The sequence below is a fragment of the Hipposideros armiger genome, unplaced genomic scaffold, assembly GCF_001890085.2.
Source record: "Hipposideros armiger isolate ML-2016 unplaced genomic scaffold, ASM189008v1 scaffold_231, whole genome shotgun sequence".
NCBI classification, from domain to species: Eukaryota; Metazoa; Chordata; class Mammalia; order Chiroptera; family Hipposideridae; genus Hipposideros; species Hipposideros armiger.
In genome coordinates this window covers 642,296-665,577 of record NW_017731581.1, presented here as the reverse complement: position 1 = coordinate 665,577, position 23,282 = coordinate 642,296, and the positions used below count along the sequence as shown (strand labels likewise).

At 35.4% G+C, this 23,282-nt stretch overlaps 1 protein-coding gene across 6 annotated transcripts in view; it reads right to left on the bottom strand.

The window, feature by feature from the left end:
* CNOT4 (CCR4-NOT transcription complex subunit 4) overlaps positions 1–23,282 on the bottom strand; it is a 123,542-nt gene that overhangs the window by 73,908 nt on the left and 26,352 nt on the right. For all 6 annotated transcript variants that reach the window (XM_019654793.1, XM_019654795.1, XM_019654794.1 and 3 more), the window contains exon 2: positions 1,882–2,147. In XM_019654793.1, the coding sequence (XP_019510338.1) occupies positions 1,882–2,055 (174 nt within the window). In that variant the 5' untranslated portion in view covers positions 2,056–2,147. The remainder of the gene's footprint in view (positions 1–1,881; positions 2,148–23,282) is intronic.

Genomic DNA, 23,282 nt, shown 5'->3' with positions numbered 1-23,282 from the left:
TTTTCTTCTATTTCACTACATTCTTCTTAATCCTGGTTTTCTACTATTACAGTGTTTATTCTCTTCCTGGTTTCTTAACCTGGAAATAAATTCATTTATTTTTCTTCTTCGCTTCTAATAAATGCATTTATAGCTCTAATTTTTCCTCTTGCTAAAATACTATATAAAACTAACTAAATTTTTAAACCAACATCTTAAAAACAATAATGATCTATAGTAGGGAAGTCCCAAGCCAATTTCTAGATGCAAGTCAAAATCCAGAGAGAAAAGTGGAAAGTCTGAGTAACAATAAATAGAGACAGGGGGACAAATGGAGGAAGTGGGATAGCATTCAAAGTCCAAGGCCAGCCCAAGGTGAAGAGTTTGTGAGGACAGCATCCCCATGTTAAGATGAGACCTAGCCCACCCCTAAAGGGCTGTTTTAGTCTCAGGATTAAGAAAAAACTACAGAGAGGTCAGAATAAGAAAAAGGAAATGCGGGTAGAAGAAAATCCTTCTAGAGAAGTTGTTGAAACTAACCCTAGGGAAGATTTGCACCCTACAGAATAAAAGACATAAGCATGGTCAGAGCAAAGACTTTTATGCTTGAAATATCCCTAATGGCAATGTTTATAGGATCCAGCAAAAGCGAAATCAAAGGCCCTCTTAGAGGAGGGCAAATCCACCTTGGGCCTTGTAGAACCCTACAAATAATTCAATGACAACAAACAGGAAGCACACAACGATAACCAAGCACATAAAGAAATGAAAGGACATTAACAACAACCAGCAGAAACATCCCTCACAGCCTAGTTACTAGAATTATTGGACATAATTTAAAAATAATGCTTATCTGTTTAAGCAAATACATGACAAACTTGAAAATATCTGCAGAATATAAAAATCTATTTTGAAAATAACATATCAAGTATGAAAAAAGAACATTATTTCTAGAAATGGAAAACACAAAGGTAAAATTTTAAAACTCAGCAGACATATTTAGCAGAAGACTGGACCTAAAAAATAATTCAAACACTATAGAATGGAACAGAAGAAATTATCCATTAATGCATTAAGCAAAGAAAAAGACAGAAAATACAAAAGAGATTAAGAAACATGGAACACAGTGAAAAGATCTAAAAAACATTTAATCGGAGTCCCAGAAAGAAAGAAAATTAAAGGCAGTATATGTATGAAGAGATAAAAGCATATCTCTAACTGTTGTACCTACTTATTAAAACAATAAAACCCAGAAAATTATTAAAAATCATAGATTTCTTTAAAGTTAGAAGAAATTCAAAAGACTTATATTTGAATCCCAAACCTATTACACACTAGTTGATGCCTATGAACAAGTTTCTTCAACGGTCCAGTTTTCTTAAATGTATAATGGAGATAGCATTATCAGCTTAGATCATTGTAAGAACTCAACAAACAATAACTATTACCGTCTGAACCAGAATTTCTCTGTCATTTTAGACCCAAGATTTCTTTTAGCAAATATCAACACTTCTCTCCTGTTTTGCACTAGAAAGTTAAAGAGAATTCCCCCCACTAGATGTAATACTAAATGTGGTTTTCTAATTTCATACCATCCTATCTAAATCCTTTGCCTCTCTACTTCTAATCCTTTGAAACAGTCAGTGCCACTGGTCTTGTTAATCTTCTCAGATAAGAATACTGAAGGGTAACTGGAGAGTTTATGGGACTTTACCAAGGTCATATTTTAATATATAGTTAACAACAAAGCCAAGACTTGACCCCGACTCATAAGGGCAGTGTTCTTTCTCATTTGTATACTTCATTGTATTTTAAAAGTAAAATGCTACACATAATCTAACCTGAGGTACTCATACACGTGGAGAGAAAAGACTGTACACAAAGTTATTCTGGAGTGTTTACCTTTCTACATGCAGGACAAAGCCCATTTTCATCAGTGCGAATTCGATGCCAACAAAATCGGCAAATCTGGTAGCCACAGGTGCAAGGGAAAAAATTGATATCATCTATCTCCAAGGGCTCCATGCAAAGAGGACATTCCACAGGGTCTTCCTTCGCATCAGGACTGCGAGACATCTTCACGTTTATTAAACAGCAGCAAAAGTTTATAATAATTTAAGGGAGAAAGAAGTTCAGCACTGAGAATTAAAATGTAGAACTTCAACGACCTGCATTAAGAGAAACAAAATATACTGTTTACTACTGGGGAAAAAATGGCATTTTCAACAATCAAGAATCATTTCATCAAAAATTTTGAAAAATATTAATCAGACCAAGTTTTGCTATCATCTCAGAACAGATTTCAGAATAGAATTCTGAGGTTTTTTTGCATGTCAAGATAAAAATCTTAGCATTATTAACTTTTTAGATTTAATAGAAAAACGAATACACTTCCTTTTTTCTAGATAAAACATTTACTACTAAACTAGTACTAATCAAAGCACATTTTAGGAGAATAAATAATATACAGAAGCATCTTCAACCTTAAAATACACTCTGAACTGTCTTATCTTTAACCTAAAAGTTAGTAATATAGTGTAACATAACTAAAGGAGCATAATAGTATCCTAAAATGTATCACAATTTATAAAATAAACCTAATGAGAAAGAGAGACTTGAGTCATCTATGATTACATGTTAACATCAACCCCTTGCCAAAAAAAACATAGGCTAGGGCTGAAAAAAATATGCCATAGAACCTGTTTACAATTAAATATGTATTATATGCCAATGAAAACTTTTGAGAAAATAAGAACATGGTAAACAAAAGTATTCCTAAGGTAATGCGACAAGAAGCCTCCAAAAATAGGAAGGGGGAAGAGACGAAGTCTTTTATAAAATTAAATAATTTTTCTTTTTAGATTGTGGAGAGTTGAAATTTTTTAGGTAACAATTAAGCTAAAGTCACTGTTAAGTTAAAACATTTGGCTGGGGCTGGCCGAGTGGCACATTGGTTAAGAGCTGGCTTGGGACACCAGCTCTGAGCAGCAGGGCCCCAGTTCGGATCCCACATGAGGGCCAGTGACACTGCCCTCTACAGCTAAGATGGTGAACAACAGCTCGACCTGGAGCTGGGCTGCCATGAGTCGCCGGCGACAGCGTAGGCTGCAGCCCCTGCTGCAGTGGGCTGCCATAAGCTACCGTGTTCGGCCGGCAGCCAGCGTGAGCAGCGGCAGCCGGTGTGAGCTGCCAAGAGCTGCTGTGAGCGGCTGTCCAGAGGCCGGCGACCCATCTGCCTCACCTGGGAAGAGCACAATGATAATACCAACATGGGCCAGTGAAGCAACGTTCTCCACAACTAGACTGAAGAACAAAACGACAGCAACTTGTCTGTTCCCCTTCCCCACATTCCCCAGCGCTGTTTCCCTCTCCCAACTCCCCAATAAAATCCTAAAAAAAAAACAAAAATATTAGGCTGGAGTCACTATTCTAGGCTAAAAAAATGATAGCCTCCAAAATACAACTCAGTGCAATCTCTATCAAAATAACAGTTTAAAAATAATTTGACAAAATGATTCTAAAGTTTACATGAAAGTAATAAATGCATGAGAATTGCTTTGAAAGTTCTGGGGGGAAATGTGGGGATTTGTGTTATCAGATACTATTGAGTTGTCAGAAAAGTCATGACGTATTTTTTTCTATGTTTTTTGTTGCAAAACTGCATCATGACTTTTCCAACAACCCAATAAGCTGTAATACAAAGCTACAGTTATTTAAATAATTTGATATGGGTACAAATATAAATAAAAGATCAAAGAAGCTAAATAAAAAAATCTAGAAACAGAACCATAAATTTATGATTTAATACTTGGTAAAAGTGACATTAAATCAATATGGCAAGGATAGACCAATTTATAAGCAGTAAAAGGGTAGTAGTCTATTCACTTTAAGAAAAAAACAGTAAATATGTCACATTGCAATCAAAATAAATCCCAAATGACCCGTCTATAGAGCTATATATTGAAATAAACTATTAAAGTGTTAGAAGAAAAAAAAGAGAAATTTTCAAATCTTGGAATATAGCAAAACCAGAAATTCAGAAGCCCAAATAGAAAGATATGAATGAATTAGCATCATGGGAGGAAAAAAAAAAAATTAAAAGCAAGAAACAGAGTAAAAGATACCGTACTTTCCCATGTATAAGACACACCTTAATTTTGGGGCCCGAAATTTGAAAAAAATGTTTTACATAAAGTTATTGAACTCAAGTTTTAGTCATCATAAAATTCATACAACTCCTCAACACTTGCGGGAAATACAAGTAAAAAAAATCTATAACCACTGTATAAGACGTACCTAGTTTTTAGACCCCAAGTTTTTTAAAAATGGTGCATCGTATACATGGGGAAATACGGTATATTTCAAAGAAGTTAGTCTTCCCACAAAATAGAGATTATCAGTGATCTAAGTTCCTCTTCACAAAGAGGAAATGAAAACACAAAGAGTACCTTTCCTTAAGTTGCACACCTATTAAGTGGTGCAGCCTAAATTCATTCCAGGAAGTCTCAGGCCCAGAGTCTGTGCTGTTAACATTCCTTATACCACCTAGGAATCCATCTTACATAAATACACATACACACCAAGTACTTTGCTATGTTTTGCATCATTGTTCATACAGGGAGAAAACTGCAAACAATCAGTTAGGGAAGTCATTAAGTAAATAATATAAGCATAAGGTAAATGTGTGTGTTGAATCACTATTATATCATGTTTTTAACTTTTAAAAGCAAGTTAGACACTAACATAATATACAATTACTTCTGTATTACTAGATAAACCTTGTATGTATATATATTTGACTTGTTTCTATATTACTATATAAACCTTGTATGTATACATATTTGATTTGTTTCTCTAAACAAATAAAGCACACAAAAGGTTATACCCCAAAATGTTACGGCATCACGAAAGACAAAATGGAAGTAGTAAGCTACTGATTTTATTTTTGAAAAATCTGTATTATCTGAATTATTACAACAAACATGCTTGCAATTCAAATGGCCAACTTAAAAAAAAGAGGGAAATTATTTTCAACTCATTTAAGAAAATTAAATGTGACTTTTGTGAATAATTCAAAGAAAAAATATTTTTAAATAAAAAAGTTTTTAAAGAAAAATAGTATATGTATTTATAAACAACTCAGGCATCCTGACTTGCAGACCCAATTTTGTCACTATCAGTTTCCTAATATATAAAGTGAGGGGTTAAGAGCTGATCTAATGGCTCCTCCAGCTTGAATATCCAAAAACTGTACCTGTAGAAAACACATTCTCAAACATTGGTTCCACCAACAGGAAACTAAACTAAAATAATTGAGGAATGCTGCCTACACTTCTAATATACTTTTGATTATAAGGAATTCTTTCCATAGCTACAGCTTAATTGGAGTTTTAGTGAAGTAATTTATGAGATGGTGGGAAACAAACAATAATCGGGGGTTTATGAATTGAAAAGTTTTCCAGAAAGTAAATTACTATAAATTAAAAATGACATATTGAGGTTATGCTTCTTGATTGCTTCTGTCTTTTAATTTTAAAAAAAGTTTGCAAGAGGATAATCTCCCAGTTTAGAGGAAGGAAAAAGGACAAAACAGCAAGAAATCCCTAAAGATGGTTAATACAAAACCAAATACATTTTGTACACTTCTAGCACCATGGAGAGACGCCATGTAAGGCATCTGCAAAATGTAATCACGTCACTGGTAAAATGTAGGCGGGGAGTCTGATGTGATAGAACACCAGAATACAAAGTAAAAGAGCTAACTTCGGTCTCAGCTCTTCCACTAAGTAAGGAGCTGTATGATTTTGGATACGACACTCAAAAGCTCTAGGATTCAATTTACTCATCTGAAAAGTGCCAAGAGACACACAATTTAATGGAATGTCAAGTAGAGAGAAATTTCCTTTATGTAACCCCACTGAACTAAGCTTTTAAAATAACCTTTGAAATAAACTCTCTCCCCTCCAAATACCTTAGCCGAGATATTCATTTAGAGAATAATTTTATTTCATAAGCCAGTTAACTGGCTTATGAATATAAAACTGGCTTATTAAAATTAAAATAAAACAATGAGTTGAAACAAGATTTATAAAGGTACAACACACAGAAATAAAAGATGTTTCTAAATTTTAAAAAAGGCAATAAAGTCAATGACTTTCTGGATGAGATGTGAGGGTTATAGTACAGAAGTGATCGTTTTTTGATTCAGTAATTAATTTTGCAACAAAAACAGTTAATTTTCACATACACTATCTAACCCTCTCAGTGACTTGGTAAGAACGTACTACTGCTTCATAAAAGATGAAACTGAGGCCAAATGGTGATCCAGCCTTTAAGGGTTAAAAGATACAATTCGAGAGTAAGACAGCCAATGTAAAAACCCATGCCCTTTCCTACATGGCAAGATAGAAATTATGATGACTGAAGTCATTCTTGCATATCCTTAGGTATAAAGTACAAATGTTCAAAAAGTAAAGATGACATTATTTTCCAAAAACTTACATTCTACAGGAAATTTCTATCTCGTTACCTGAGTTCTTGTTCTCTACATCACCTGCAACTAATGCTGTCACACAGCATAAAATCTGACATAATAGTGCTCCTGAGTCACCCAAAATCTCACATACCGTGTAGTAAGTGCACAAAATAAAAATCATACACTCAAAGTCATGCTTGAAAATTTCTTATCACTCATAAAGTGCTGTATACATGGTTTTGTGTTTAGAACACTGTTCAAAAGATACATATAAAATACACTATTAAATGTAAAATACTGCAGCTGCTATAAAAAAGTTTGGTAATTCCTCAAAAAGTTAAACACCAAATTAGCATTATGACCCAGTATTTCCACTTCTGTATATATATACTGAAAGAACTGAAAGCAAGGACTCTTAACAGAGACTTGTATACCAATGTTCATAGCAGCATTATCCCCAATACCCAAAGGTGGAAACAATCCAAGTGTCTGCCAACAGATGGATGAACAAACTGTAGTGTACACATGCACCAGAATATTATTCTGCCATAAAAAGAATGAAAATCTGATACATGCTACAAGGTGGATGAGCCTTGAAACATTACGCTAAACAAATAAGTCAATCACAAAAAGACAAATACACTGTATCAGGATTCCACTGATACAATGTGTCTAGAATAGGCAAATTCATTGACACAAAAAGTAGAAGTCACCAGGGGCTGTGGGGAGGGAGAATGAGGAATTATTGTTCAATGGGTACTTAACAATGATTAACCTTTTAAAGGAGGAGGGGGGGGGTTAAAAAAAAAAGTCAAAAGCACATTTAAGTTCTCTTTATCAAGAAAGCTAACTGGTTGTTCTGATTGTATCTAGTACACCAATAACACTTATTATTCCCTCAATGTAAAAAGGTTCTGACTTTATTAGGAAAGTTAGACAGGTGGCCAATGAAGGTTTTGCTGTTACAACTGTTCTTTTTTAATCTTCATTCATTCAGTGATTCAACAGTTAATAAGCTCTTACTATGTTTCAAATGTTTCTGGGTCTTTGGGATACATTAGTTGACCATACCAAGCAAAAATCTATGCCCTGCTGCCTAAGTTTTAATTGGGAGAGCTTAACAATAATCATAATAAATCAGAAAATTTAATAATATGATAAAAGGTAATAATGTGGTGGAGAAAGTAGAAGGTACCAGAGAGGGGGGTGCAATCTAAATGGGCCAGTTGGAGTAATTTCATTGAAAAGGTAATATTTAAGGAGGTGCCTGAGTAGGCCATGCAAATATCCGAGAAAAGAACAGACCAGGCATGAATAAGTCAGTAGAGAGGCCCCCAAGCAACATGCGTGAAATGTTTGAAGAACAGCAAATTCAGAGGGGGCTGGAGTAGAATAAGTAAGGAGAAGATTTTGAGATAAGGACAGAGATAGGGGTCCAGGACCTTGTAAGGATCATCATAAGCCACCAGAACAACTTTGGCTTCCTTTGTGAGATAAATGACGAGGACCAGAGATTTTTAAACAGAAGAATGGCATGAGCTTGACTTATATTTTCAAAAGATCTCTCTGGGTTCCACTTGTAGCATGAGAGTGTAAAGAGTTCCATGAACCCACTCCCCAGCAAAACTAGTGAAAATTATTTAAAATTAACCACTGAAAGTATCTGGAAATGATTCTAAAGGCATAAGGCAAATGAAGAAACATGTATTCAAGAAAATCTACTAAAATTCAGGAAAAACTGCAAGACTATTTGGTATTTGAGCCAAAACCTGTTCCCTCCCCCTTCTCGGCTCAGTGAAACTGAAACTTCACCCCAGTTGGTGCAACAGGAACACAGTGAGTGCCCTGTCACCACAGCTACCATCAGCGCTGTTTTGACAGGACATCAGTCAGCATTCCTCATCCTGCCCAAAGCTACCTGATGCTAAAGCTCAGTTCCAGGTAAGTGCAGCCAATAGGTGAGGGCTCTCCTCTTTCAGCCAAATGCCACTCGTGGGAAAGAGGCCCTGGGCTACTGCTGCATGTTGAAAACACTGGGACTTGGACGGACCTCCACCCAGCTACTTTGCAAAGCAGAGGCTCCACACCAAGAAGGCAAGACAAGAAGACTTGAGGCTACGGCACACCCCTCGAAGGCTCAGTTACTAAACTGGGAGTGTCACATGGAGAAAAAAGCACACCACTATCCCTGCTATCCAATTCCAGAGCCAGAACCAGAGATATTGCCAGGAAGCAGGCCTTAAAACAGATAGCTCTGAATCTCTTCCTAAGGAACAGACTTCACAGGCAACAGAGTGTGAAGTTCAGGCCTCAGGACAAGCTCAAAACCAAGAAGTTTGTTATGAAAGGCAACTGGGAGGAGATTCAGATACAGGCTAAACTGCAAAGCAGCTAGTACACAGAATGAGGGAATAAGACAGGCAGGATGAGCCCCACTGGACTTTGAACAAATTTCAAAGCTTTGACCTCAAGAAATATCCCTTCAAGTGAAGTCAGATTTTTTTTTTTGATCAAGCAGAAAAGCAATTGATGTCCTAGGGCATTCTTGAAAACAAGGAAGCAGCCAGCTGGCAATTAGTGGAGCAACATCAGGGTGTGGTCAAGGAAAGACAGTGGAAGAGAGCCCTGCAAAAAACCACTGTCACCCCAGGGTACATGTGGGCATACCCAAGTCTCCACCCCCGAGGAACACCACCAGATGCTTAACATTGCAAGAGGGAAATAGGCTTCACTAAAATAATCCACCCAGTCACTAAACAAATAAGCAAATATCAATAAAAGGCCTGAGAGTGGTAGGAGGAGACCAGTACCCACAGTTGATATAATATTATATATAAGATGTCCAGTTTCCAACCGGAAATTACAAGTCACGCAAAGAAACAGTCAAGTGTAACCTACACACATCAAGACGAAAGCAGGCAACAGAAATTGCCTGTGAGAGCCACCAGATGTTGGATTTAACAAAGACTTCAAAGGAACCATTTTAGTTCAAAGAACTAAAGGAAACCATGATTAAAGTAGTAAAGGAATGTATGATGACAATGTCACATCAAATAGAGAATTTCAATAAAGACAGATATTATTTTAAAAAATAAAAAACAAATGGAAATTCTGTAGTTGAAAATACAACTGAAATAAAGTCACTATGGGCACTCAACAATGCATTTCAACTTGAAAAAGAACAAACTGGCGAAATAAAAGGCAATAGATCAACAGAGATTATGTATGTAGTCCAAAGAACAGACAGAAAAAAGAATAAACAAAAATGAAAAAAGCTCCAGAAATGTAAAACACCATTAAGTAGATCAACAAACACATAGTGGGAATACTAGGAGAGGAAAGGAGAATAAAAAGTATTTAAAATAAAGGCTGTATCAAAATTAAGAACTATAGCTACACAACAATATACAAGAATCTCACAAACATAATGTTGAACAAAGGAAGCAAGAAGAAGAATATAACTGTGCGCATATAAATTTCAACAGATAAAAGAAAACTGTATTTTAGGGATACACACAAGATGACAAATATCAGGATAGTGAATGAATGCCTTTGGGTGAAAGGAAGAAGGTTATGAACCAGAAGAGAACTAGGGGTGAGCGGGTATTCTGAGGTACTGACATATTTTATTTTTAATCTGGGAAGTGGTTACAAAGATGTTTGCTTTATAATCAAACTGTACATGTTTTACATGTACCCAAGTTTTATGTTTCTGAATATATATTTCTCACTTTTTCCAAAGTCTTAAAAGATAATAGCTGCAAATTTCCCAGAATGGTTAAAAATAATCCCAGGATCCAGAAAGCACACATATCCAAGATCAACAAACTCACCAGACAGTAAAACTGCAGAACACTAAAGGCAACAAGAATCCTAAAAGCAGATATTTAAAAAGGCTCCTTTACCCAATAGTGATGATTTAGAATTACAGCAGACTTCTTAATAGCAACAACTGAAGCCAGAGGGGAAAGACATATTCAAGACACTGAGAAAAAATTACTGTCAACCTACAATTGTGCTCCTAGAAAACAGTAAACCTTCAGAATGAGAGTAAAATCATAAAACATTTTTTGTGATAATCAAGATTTTCGCGTGGACTAGATATTAGATGATACCAAGGAATTATTGTTAGTTAAGTATGATACAAGTTTTTTGTGTGTGTTTTTTTAAAAGCTCTTCTACAGGAGATACATTTGAAGTATTTACAGACTTCATGATACATTTCAGCAGGAAAGGAAGCACAGAATGTGGAAGAGAGGAAACTACAATAGCAAAGTGTCTGTAACTACAGAAACTGAGGAATGAGAACAACTGGGTTTCGTTACACTGTTTGGTGTACTTTCACATATACTTAAAAATTTCCATGATGAAAAGCTAAAAATAATTGATAGAAGCATGAGGCTAAACTAAAAATTAAAACATAAACTAAAATAGAGACTGTTTACCAGTAAGAGACCTCCACTAAAGGAATTTGTGAAGATGTTCTTCAGGAAGAAAGGAAATGATCTCAGGACAGTCTGAGATTAAAGAGATGGTGAGGAAAAAATATGGTAAAAATGTATGTAAACTGAGTCACATATTTCTATATAAAATAATAGAACGAGGATAAAATGAAATGTTAAACAACAACAACATGTAAGTTGGGAGAGGAGTGATAGAAGATAAACTCTACAAGGTCCAACTTTGAGAGCAGTATGAATGATAAAATTTCAAGGGTAACCACATACTCTCTATGATCTACTAATTCCACATCCTGGTATCTTCCTTAGAGAAACACTTGCGCATTTTAATGAGAAGGCATGTACATAAAGTTCAAGCACTGTTTGTAATAGCAAAAAATCGGAAACCTACATCAACAAGAAATAGTAAGATATAGGAAAATTATGGTATATCAATAAAATGAAATACTGTATAGCAATTTAAGACTTAAGGTGGATCTGTACATACAAATATATTGAATGAAAAAAGCTAACTGCAGGTACTGAATAACAGTTTTTACATTTAAAAAGAAACCATGTATTTTATACACACACACACACACACACAAATATAATTATACATGCAAAACCATACAAAAATTATAAACAAGCTATTAATAGTGGTAAACAGTGAAGGAAATGGGATGAACTGGAAACTTCAGCCTTACCTATGATTATGCATTTCTTCTATAATAGCAAATTAATTTAAAAAAAATTTTTTAAGGATATCAAACTTTGAATCCTCTGAGTACAAAGACTGCATCTATTGTGTTCAACACTGTACCATAGGCAAATGTATATAGTAAATTACAGGTCTCACAATGGGGGTGGAGGTACAACGTAGAAGAGTGACTTAAATGAAATATACCAAAATAACAGAGCTTGTCACTTAGTAGGGCAGCTATGAGTACTTTCTTTTCTTCCTTTTATTTTCATCTATTTTCTAATTTTTAGAAAATGAACATTTACATTTACAAAGAGAAAAACTATTTTTAAATTAGTTTAAAATCAAGGACAATAGACAAATAAGAGAATAAAGTGATGAGATGAAAAAACTTCTGAATGTATAATTAGAGAATCAGCACCAACATGTTTCCTATTAGCTTCATGGTCTCTCAGAAGAAGGACAGGAGTTTAAAAAATCAAAGGCTAAGCCTGATGAAGGTGTTATTAACAAGATAAAATCAAACTGTACAAAATCAAAGCAGAGACTAATTAGGGTGCTAATTAGTTCTCTACCATACTGTATGTTGTGAATAGGAGTTGCCTACATCAATGTGTTTTCGATTCAAAAAAAAAAGAAGGCAGATTTGGGGGAAAGTACGTGGTAGAAGGGTATACCTATTTTAAAGATCCATAGACTTATTGGAAACAAATGCATCAAGGTATCAAAAGCTTAAAACCCTCCTAGTCACTCTGGACCTAAAAATTAGTCCTTTTAGAGAAGCTTCTGTATATTAATTTACAGTATATCAGTAGTAACGGATTAGAAAGAAAACAATCGGAAGAAAATACTAAATTTAAGTGCAAGGGCCAGTCTCACCCTCTCAGTATAAAAAAAAACCCCAAAACAATAATCATGTTTATTAGCATTGTTAAGTGTGACCTCTTTTTTACCCAAATCTGTCACCCACTCAGTCACTTAGATTCTACATCCTCCTAAATTCTCATCCCAGGTCACACGGCGCAAATCAAATGCTCCTCTTCCACCAAGAGACCAGTTCCAATTCATCTATCCCTGAACTCTTTCATCCTATCACTACTTTGGTCTTTCCACTTTATGGCAAGCACTGACTAATAAGAAGGCCATCCTTTCCATTTTTTTGGCTGGATGAACATGGAAGGGTACAGAAAGACAGGGTTCAGAAAGGAGGAAAGGTAAGAGGTATCTGGTTAAACAGTGACTTTTTAAATGGGTTAAAAAGTGGATTTTAAACATTAATGCTACACAAATACAGGAATCAAGCTTATAAATAAATACTCCCTGGAATTGTCATTATACTATATTTGATTTCTAGATATATTACCATGCATTACATCCGGGATAAAATTAAAAGATTAATAATAAAGATTTTTAAGGGGCCTAAGATACAGAAGTAATAGCTATTAATACTCCTCTAAAAACAAGCTTAAATTAATGTTTCAATTTGTTTTATTCCTTCCTAATCTCCATGTGTGTCTTACCTTTATTGTGACTCAGTAAAATTTAGAATGGTAACCGTTTTGCACTATAAAGCCATGAAAAAGTAGTACACAGTTCAGAATCCTGTTACAGGTAGAACTAGTTCATTCTTATGAATTAGTTTCAAGCAGAAAATGTTAAGGTAACTATTTCTGCAGCAAGTCTCAAAGAGAATGCATGTATTAGAATGTTTTAAATAATAAAACATTTACAATAAAAGACCATTGTTACATGACATTAGCTCGATTATAATAGCCAAACACATAAGTCATCATCCAAGAAACAGTTATGTAAAAAAAGCTTTAAATCTATATAGCAGTGCAAGCTTATTCAACCAACTCAAAAGTTGTGTCTTCAATGTGCTTATATTATTCATCTTTAAATTGCACATAAGTATACTTTGTACTCATACTTTAAAAATAAAAGTCCATGATCAATTATGAGTTGAAACAATTTAGAAAGAACATTATATTCATTGTTTGCAGCCAAAATGGTCTATTTAAAAAATTATACATTTTAAATGGTTTTCTAGAATTTAAACCTATAGGTTAAAAAAGAATGACTAAAACACATGTACATGCAAATTCTCAGGCTATGAAGGATATTGTTTCCTCAATTGTGGGATGGAAAATCTATTAACTCATCCATGCCACTGCCATCTTAGAAACGAAAAGCCCATTAAAAAATGTTAACACTGACCAAAAGAGCAGAGGCTCAGAACTAGGGGTCAACAAATATTTTCTGTAAAGGGCCAAATACTAAATATTTTACATTTTGTGGGCCATACAGACTTGCAATTACTCAACTCTGATGCTGAAATGCAAAGGCACTTACAACAATCCATAAATAAATGAGTGTGGCTGTGTTCCAATAAAAGTTTGCTTATGGACTGAAATTTGAATTTCCTTTCATTTTCTCATATCACAAACTATTCCTCTTCTTTTTATTATTTTTTCAACCACTTCAAAATGTAAAAACCAGGCCATACAAAAACAAGTAGCAGGGAGCCCTGCTCTAAACTAACATGGAAACCTCACAAACTTGAGCAGGAGTCTAAGTCCTGGACTTCTTTCAAATGCATTTCTCTTAACCTTCTCCCTGAGGAAACCTTTTTAGTATTATGTTAGGCAAATGGTTTCACTCCACTCAAAGCATTTACTTTTACTGGCCCTGCTGAGTTGGGCCTAGCATGCTATGAGGAAAAAACTACTAGCACTATTTTAAGATATAAAAAAATTATTTCTGTATCTTCATATTCTTACTATAAAATTTCAGAAACTTGAAGTAATTTGTGGACACAGACTTGTTTTCCAATTAGACAAAATTTAGGATATAAATACCAGTTAGACAAAATTTAGGAAATACAGTACCTGAGAAATACTGACATATTTACCTACCATATGACAATTACAATAAAACCAAGGCCATCTGAACAACACATGTTAAAGTGTTAAGTGAACCTGTCCCCAGTGATGTTAATCAGCACTTACTAAATGTTTACAAAATGTTCCTGATGTTGGGGGCCTCAGTAAACTTCCAAATAATCACACTATTTGTATATAAAAATATACAGAGTGAGAAAATTATCTACAAGTTCAGAACTGGGTACAGCTTCATATTTCATAGAAGGAAGAAACTTGGCTGGAGGTACAAAAGGGAGCAACAATAAAAATAAAACATGAATAATGAAAAATGTACGAAGAGAAAGTAAAGGCATGGAAGTTGAGATAAAACAAGTATTGGAATCTAAATTAAGTTTTTTTGTTTTTAATTGGGGAACAGTGTGCCTCTCCAAGACCCATGAGCTCCAAGTCAAGCAGTTGTCCCAGTCTATATAGTTGTGGAGGGCGCAGCTCAGTGGCCCATGTGGGGATCGAATGGGCAACCTTGGTGTTATGAGCCTGCACTCTAACCAACTGAGCTAACTGGTCACCCTAAATTAAGTTTTAACAAGAAAGGAGAATAGCCAAAGGTAGACTAATAAGTTTGGTATCACAAAGAAAGCAACTGGGTTTAAAGAGAAAACAGTTTATATGAACAACAGTGGTAAGGGATGGAAGGAGAAAGGGAATAAAAGAGAAAATGACGAAAATAAAACATTAAGTCACCATTCAGTTATTCAATTACAATTCCCCCACCATCATTTCTGCAATCTAGTTATAGTCTTATTATACAGAAGTATGCAACCATTACCTCCCATTATAATTACTGTAAAAAATACAATGTACCTATTAATGGGGGGGCAGGGGACTTGAAGAATCAGGCTGGTGATACTAATGTTTATATACATAATACATAATAATGTGCTACAGTTAACTGAAAACTATGTGACTACACTTACAACAAACATATAAAAGTTTCTAAACTTTGATGGTGTCCAGAACTTCAGCACAAGTTCACGAGCTTAATAGTTCGACCTGGTATAATTATGGCTGAAACAAGAAGCCGTGCTTGCTCACCCACCTTGACTTTCGGTACTTCTTTAAAAAAATAAAAAGTATTTCTTTTATTCATTTATAGTTAACATTTGATATTATTTTATATTAGTTTCAGATGTACAGCACTGTGGTTAGACATTTATATAATTTATGCAGTAATCCCCCCCAATTAGTCTCGTACCCACCTGGCACCACACACAGCTATTACGATATTATTGACTATATCCACATGACTCTTGTAACCACTAATCTGTACTTCTTACTCCCTTCACCTGTCTCACCCAGCTCCCCAACCCCACGCCCCTCTGGCAACCATCAGTTTGTTCTCTGTATCTATGAGTCTTGTTTGTTTTGTTTGTTCATTTATTTTGTTCATTAGATTCCACATATAAGTGAAAACATATGGTATTTGTCTTTCTTTGTCTGACTTAACATAATACCCTCTAAATCCATTCATGTCGCAAATGGTTAGATTTCATTTTTTATGGCCAAGTAATATTCCATTGTATGAATATATATATATGTACCACAATTTCTTTATCCAATCGTCTATTGATGGGTACTTGGGTTTCTTCCATATCTTGGCTATTGTGAATAATGTTGCAGTGAACATAGGGGTGTATATATCTTTTCAAATTAGTGTTTTGGATTTCTTTGGGTAAATACCCAGAAGAGAATGAATTGCTGGGTCATAAGGTAGTTCTATTTTTAATTTTTTGAGGAACCTCCAAGCCATTTTCCATAGTGGCTGCACCAATTTGCAATCCCATCAATAGCGTATGACGATTCCCTTTTCTCCGCATCCTCTTCAAGACTTGTTGTTTGTTGATTTATTGAAAAATATATTCAAAAATAAATCATACTCATATTACTACAATACAAAGGCCATTGGTTGGGTCAGGCTTATATGCTATGCTTAAATGTCCAGAAAAAGAGACAAATGACAAGAAATAAATTCATACTGAAAGAAAAACTTCACTAACTACATACTTTGGCCAAACTCTTTACACCTCCCTACAACACATTTCCATTTCTGGGACTGAGCTTTTCAATTTTTAGAAATGTTTACTTTACTTTTTGCCATCTGTGAATTTTCCAGGGAAGTGAATGAAGTTCATCACTTTTGAAACAGCAAATCCTATCAAGCACCTACTGTGTGTCAGATATACTGTGTGTCATCACCAGATACTGATGATGATGATGATCATGGTGGTGATGGTGATGATGATGATGGTGATGTTGTTTGGGGGAGAAAAATTAATGACTAATAAATTTACCATATACTCAATGACCTTTACTCTTATTTACACAGCAAATTTCAGGTTCTTTCAGATATAAAAATAAATCAGCTCTGTTATAAACATAGCTGTGAAAACTACTGTACAACTCTGCCTACTCCATGCGGCCACTACTTTCCCCATCATCACTTTGAGTCAACCTGTTTTAGTCAACAGTCTATAACGTCCAGATGTAAAACTGCTGGAGAATCTGAATATCTGAGGAAAATACAGGGTAGAGTGGTAAGGACAGAGTCAAGAGCAAAAAGAAAATACTATAAACACCAGTGCTTTCATTGAATTATGCAGTACACTTTTTTCACTTTCTTTATATACTTTAAAGCCATTCGTCAGCTTAGAAAAATAAAACTGTTGCAGATTACTTGATATGTACATTAAGATTATATTTTGGGTATTTAATTTGTAGACTGATAGCAGAGAACTAATATATTTTTCCCCATTCTCAGGCAAACCTGAAAGAGCTCTATCAGAAATTTTCCCTCAATTTATCTATTCTTTCCCTGAATTTCAATTTATAATAAACATTGGTGTATTTTCTACTTTCTCCTTATAGCAAAGCAGAATGTAGTTTACTGTATATCACAATCACTTAAAACCCCATGCCTTACTCCTAAAAGCACACCTTTCACTTTACTTTTTAAAAATTTCCCTTCCACATAGGGAAGGACACAGAGAAAGAAACAAGGACACAGGACCAAGGCCTGAGTAATTCCAACGTTGCAGAGACAGCAGTGGAGGAAAGGATGCATATGACACCCATAAAAGACACCTGAGAGAGGCAGGAGGAAAAGAACGTAAAGGCAGCAGAGATAGAGAAAAGTGGACAAATCTGAGAAACATTCTGACAGGGGGACAGACTAGATGTTAGAAAAAGGAAGAGAAAGAGGTTTCAAGAATGACTCTGAATATGACTGCCAGGGATGCCCAAGAACATTCATTCATTCATTCATTCATTCATTATCAAAATATTTACTGAGTAATGTGTACAAGGTACTTTTCTAGATATGCAGATCACTTGAATAAAATTATACACTCGATGATTTTACTCTCTCATCTTAAACCTTTCCAGGGCTTTATCATGCACTTGGGATAAAACCCTCCTCTGTATGGCCTATAAGGTCACTCACGGAATTGCCTTAAAGTCATTTCTCACTCTGTTCTCCTCTATCACTATGTTCCAAACACTGGCCTTGAGAAAACAGTTTTCATGCATACACTTACCATATAAACTAGCAATTCCACTTCTAGATATTTACCCAAGAAAAAATGAAAACATACGTCCACAAAAGAGCTTATACATGAATGGTCATAAGCAGCTTTATTCATAACAGCCAAATAAAAACAACCCAAATGTCCACCAATACGTGAATGGATAATGAACTGTGAAATAGTCATTCAATAGAATACTACAATATTACACGGCAATAAAAAGGAACTGCTGATAGATATAACATGGACAAACCTCAGAAACACTAGGCTAAGTACAAGAAGCCAGTCACAAAATTATTCCACTTAAGTGAAGTTCCATTAACAGCCAAACTAAGCTGTGGTAACAGAATCGGAAAAGAGATTGACTCGGGACAGGTATTGAGTAGGAGGGGGAATGAGGGAATTTTCTGAGGTGACTGGATTGTTCTGTATCTTGACAGAGGTAAGTTAAGCAGGTGCATGCTTTTGTCAAAACTTAATTGCTCACTTAAGATTTATATATGTCATTGTATGTAAATTATACCTCAAATTTTTAAAATATCCTTTTTTAAATCCATAAATAAAATCTCTATCAGTTCTCCATGCCTATAGAGTCCTTACAGGTAAGCTTCCTCTATTAGAACTTGGTTCCACTATTTGGCTGGTGGTGAAGACTTGGAAGGAAGCAAAACACCAGTAAGAGAGCGAGGGGAGGAAAGGAGGCAAGAAGGAGGGGAGTCTTCTAGTACCTGCCCTAGGAGTCTAAACCCTAAAATAGTCAAGACAATAATCCTATATTACAAGTAAACCTTTACTTAGTGGACTGGGAACAGAGAGGGGATTCTGGTTGGTAAAAAGTCACTATGCCTGCAAAACCAATCAGAGACCACTCAAGCTACTGAAAAGAGCTTGATATTTTAAAGAAACGTTTGTAAGTGTATTTATAAGACACCTATCTTATAAAACCTGAGATTCCTCAAAAAAACCCCACAACATTATTAATCTATAGAACATTTTACAATTGCTAATTATTATAAGAGTTGTAATACATGCCTAGAAGCAGCACCTTAGCAACTGTTACAAAAATTGTAAATAAGTTATGTACCCATGCAAGGATCGTGTTAAAGGCTAATTTTAAATGGATCTGATAAAACTGTATTTGGGGACACAAAATCACCCAGAGATAAGTAAAGGTAGAAACAGCCTTGAAAGTAAATTATTGATCATTCTTGTCCTTCTCTAAACTCTATTTATTCAGCTCCAGAGTACATAATGACTTGTGTTGCTCATAACTGTTTTACTTTATATATGATAATTTTGTCACTCAGCTAGCCTATATACTAGTGCCTTAAAGGCAGTGTGCTTACACCTAGCAGAGAGTTGGAACGTACACTTACTAGTCAAACAAGATCTTGCTAAATATTGTATTAAATGTTCCTTACTACAAGTAGGTCATGACAGGAAGAATCTCACAGCACTTAAGCAACCCTTTCAAACTAGTCCTAAAAGATAATAATTGGCTACAAAAGAAAATAAAGAGGGGGGGGACCAAAAACGTTAAGTCTGTACCTCACAAATTATAAAAAATTCTAAACAAAATAAAAGTTGAAAAAGTCTTTTAAACAATGCAATAATAATTTCTCATCTCGACATTTAAAAAAAAGAATGATTAACTTGCCTTAGAACCAGATTTTAATAAAATTGTTGACTTGCAGGTTTGAATAAGAGTCATAAAAAGTGTCATAAATGGGAGAGTAAATAAAAACATTCACTTAACTTCTTACTAAGTGTTCCTTGTTTTCTGACAAATGAACTGGTGACATGCTTAACTTAAAAGATTTCTAAATTTCTCTTAGTTAAATTACTTATAGCTTAAAAACTATATTAAAAACAATAAAGGAAAAGTGGGGCTACACTATTTTGGCTAAATAAAAAAGAACAAACGAACAACTATGAAAACATGACAAAAATAGTTTTCATTCAGTTACCTGCAAAATACTATATTATGGCATTACTAACTTGGCAAAGAAACAGTAAGTTTTTTAATTTACTGAACAGAGCAGATACACAGAGACAAATTTAAGCACAGTGACTGTCAAACTGCAGGATAAAAGTAACATAGTATTCTATTCAGAGGCTAGAGGAATATAAAACAAAAGAACTCTTCTGTTCCATGAGTACAATAGTACTCTATGACTTTCCAGGGACACTCTACTTCATTATGCTAATAACCAATCTTAATGTTTAAATTGGTTTTGATTCTAAACATTAATGTAGTACATACAAGAATGCATAACCAAGTGCTCTGGTTAACATTTTTCCACCCTGCTACTGATTTGCTGTTCCTATTAAATTTCTACACAAAGCAAATGAAAATGTAAATGCAAACTCCAAGGAGACCATTTCACTCCTAGTTAAGCAAACATTTTTAAACAGTGACGCCTAATTCTAAAGAGAATATATTGAAAACTGAGGTGCTTATATACTGCTGATGGCATTATAAATTGGTTCGATCCTTTTCAAATTCAATACAAATGCAAAATCCATAATGATAGTACTATCTATCCTCTGCTCCAGTAATTTCATGACTAGAAATACGGCTTAGGTGAATAATTTAACGATTAATAAAAGCAATGTAAGCTGTTTCAACCTTGCCTACCACTTGAGGGTGCAGGTAATACAATTAGCCATCAATATAAACATGCTGAAGTTTGGTTTAAGTCAGTATGAAGATCTGTATTTCCGACATCCAAAATGCCTTGCTGTACTCCGCAGGTGTTACCTATGTGATAGAACCACCAATGACAACTACAGAACAAAATTTTACCGAAGATATGGATGAGTCACATGCACACAGAATACTTTGTTTTAAAATCTCATCACTGGAAAAGGGAGCTCCCAAAACAAAGGAGACCAATATCATGACCAGTAGTTTTAGGGCCAAGGCAACTGAAATACAAAAGAATTGAAAGAAGAGTCTGAAACTCATTGAATACGACAATAGAGTTAGCAGTCCTATAATATCAAATAAAAACTGGTTATAATTTTCTCATGGATTAGCTAAGAACTAAAACAAATCTTTCCAATTTGTAAAAAACATTAATGGCAAAGCTAATCAACATAACTGAGCAGACCATGACTAAAACTGCACATGGTAAAATATGCTGCTGTCCAAAATTGATGAGTCAACTCTTCTTGATAAAATCTGTGTACAATAGGTAGACAAACTGAATTTGGTAGAAGTTTAAACAAAAACTAACAAATACCAAATCTATAATCTCCAAAGTTAATTAAAAACAAAAATCTAATCAATAAATTAAATGTTCATTCTGAATGTAAAATGGAAAGACTCTAGCCCAGAAAAATAATTTGAGGGGAAAAAAAATGAAAAAAGAAAGTATGAAAACGTTTAATGTCATGACGTGGAAAACTGACCAATAAATTTCAATGAGTCAATGCAGTTTTCCACAGAAGATAATCTGATTAAAATTTTCTAATATTGGCATGACTGGTTAAAATGCTTATATTCCCAAAATCCTTGGAGGGTCAATACATCTACTAGGTCAAAATGATACTCAGTTAAAAAGGTAAACTATTACTCTATGTAGAATATAAAAAAACTGATAAATACACGATGTCCAATGGGAGAAGGTTTTCCTACTCAAGGAGGCCATCATCTTCAACCCACTAGGGAGCTTTGAGAGTGACAGGTATGAACCCATGAGGTAAAAAGGACTACACACCCAACACACAGGATCAGCCTTCAACCCAGGCAATCAATGTGCAATACACACAACCACAGTGCCTTCCTATCAGAAACATAATGGAATATAAACTGACCACTAAAAATGATGTTTATAAGTTTATTTTGTCACCATCGTATTTCAGAAAGTACGGTTGAGGATATGACAACTATAAAACACTAGTGTTATGATATGTAAAATAAACTAATGCAAAAAAAAAAAAAAAGGAGGAGGTCCAAGATAATAGCAGCTTAGGTGTACGCTGAACTCACCCCCTCTCATGAGCAAACTCAAATATACACATATAGCGAGAGCAACTCCTCCTATGAGACAACTGAGGCTGGATGAAGAGCTTCTTGAACAACAAACAAGGGAGGGAGACCAAACAGAGAAGGCTGGGGAGCTGCAGGAACTGTCTGGGGTGAAGGAGCCAATGATCGCCATTGTTTCCATTCCTCTCCACTTCCACTGGCAGGAGTTCTATTCCGGTGCTTTGGCCTATGCTTTGGCCTACCTGCCAGATCACCACAGCAAGTTCCCAGCTCCACTGCCCAGAGCCTTTCACCTCCGAACAAAGGGAGCAAACAGGAACAGGACATCACCACAGGAACCAGGTCTCCCAGCCTGGAGCTGCTCCAGCCCGACAAACCAATGCCTCAGGCGCCACAAGCACCTGCCCAGGCCCAGCCCACTTCCCCAAACTACCTGGCATTAAAGCCTACACGGAGGTTGCTTCTACACAAGACCACTGACAAGAAAGAAGAGAAAGACTGTATAGAGAGGCTGGGGAGCCATGGGAGCTCTCCAGGGAATTCTATGGGTTTGGAGGAGCAAATGAGCACCACTGTTTACGGCCCCCTCCACCTCCATAAGGTGGGAGGGGCTCTATCCAGGTACTCTGACCTACCTGCAAGGTTGGTACAGGACATTCCCAGATACACTGTCTGAGCCCATTTCACCCCGAACAAAGTGAGCAAGCAAGACCAACAGGGCATTACTACACCACTGGTCTCCCCACCCAGAGTCACACTGGCTCAGTAGGCCAGTGCCACGGATGCTTTAAGTAACTGCCAGGCTTCTACTGGTCTGCCCAAACCACCCAGCACACACAGCCTACGCAAAGGCCGGTTTGACATAAGGACATTTTTAAAGACTAGATGACATTTTGTCTAATTCATATAAACAGACAGTCAAACAAAATGAAAAGACAAAAGAATATCTTTCAAATGAAGGAGTAAGAAAGGTCCCCAGGAAAAGATCCTAAAGAAAAGGAGATGATAATTTGCCTGATAAAGAATTCAAAGAAATGGTCATAAAGATGCTCACCAAACTTGAGAGTGGAATACAGGAACGTGGAAAGAACTTCAACAAAGACTTAGAAAATAAAACAACCAAGCAGACCTGAAGAATACTGTAACTGAAATGAAAAGTACATTAGAAGGAATCAACAGCAGATTAGCTAATACAGAATAATGGATCACCAACTGCAAGACAAACTAGT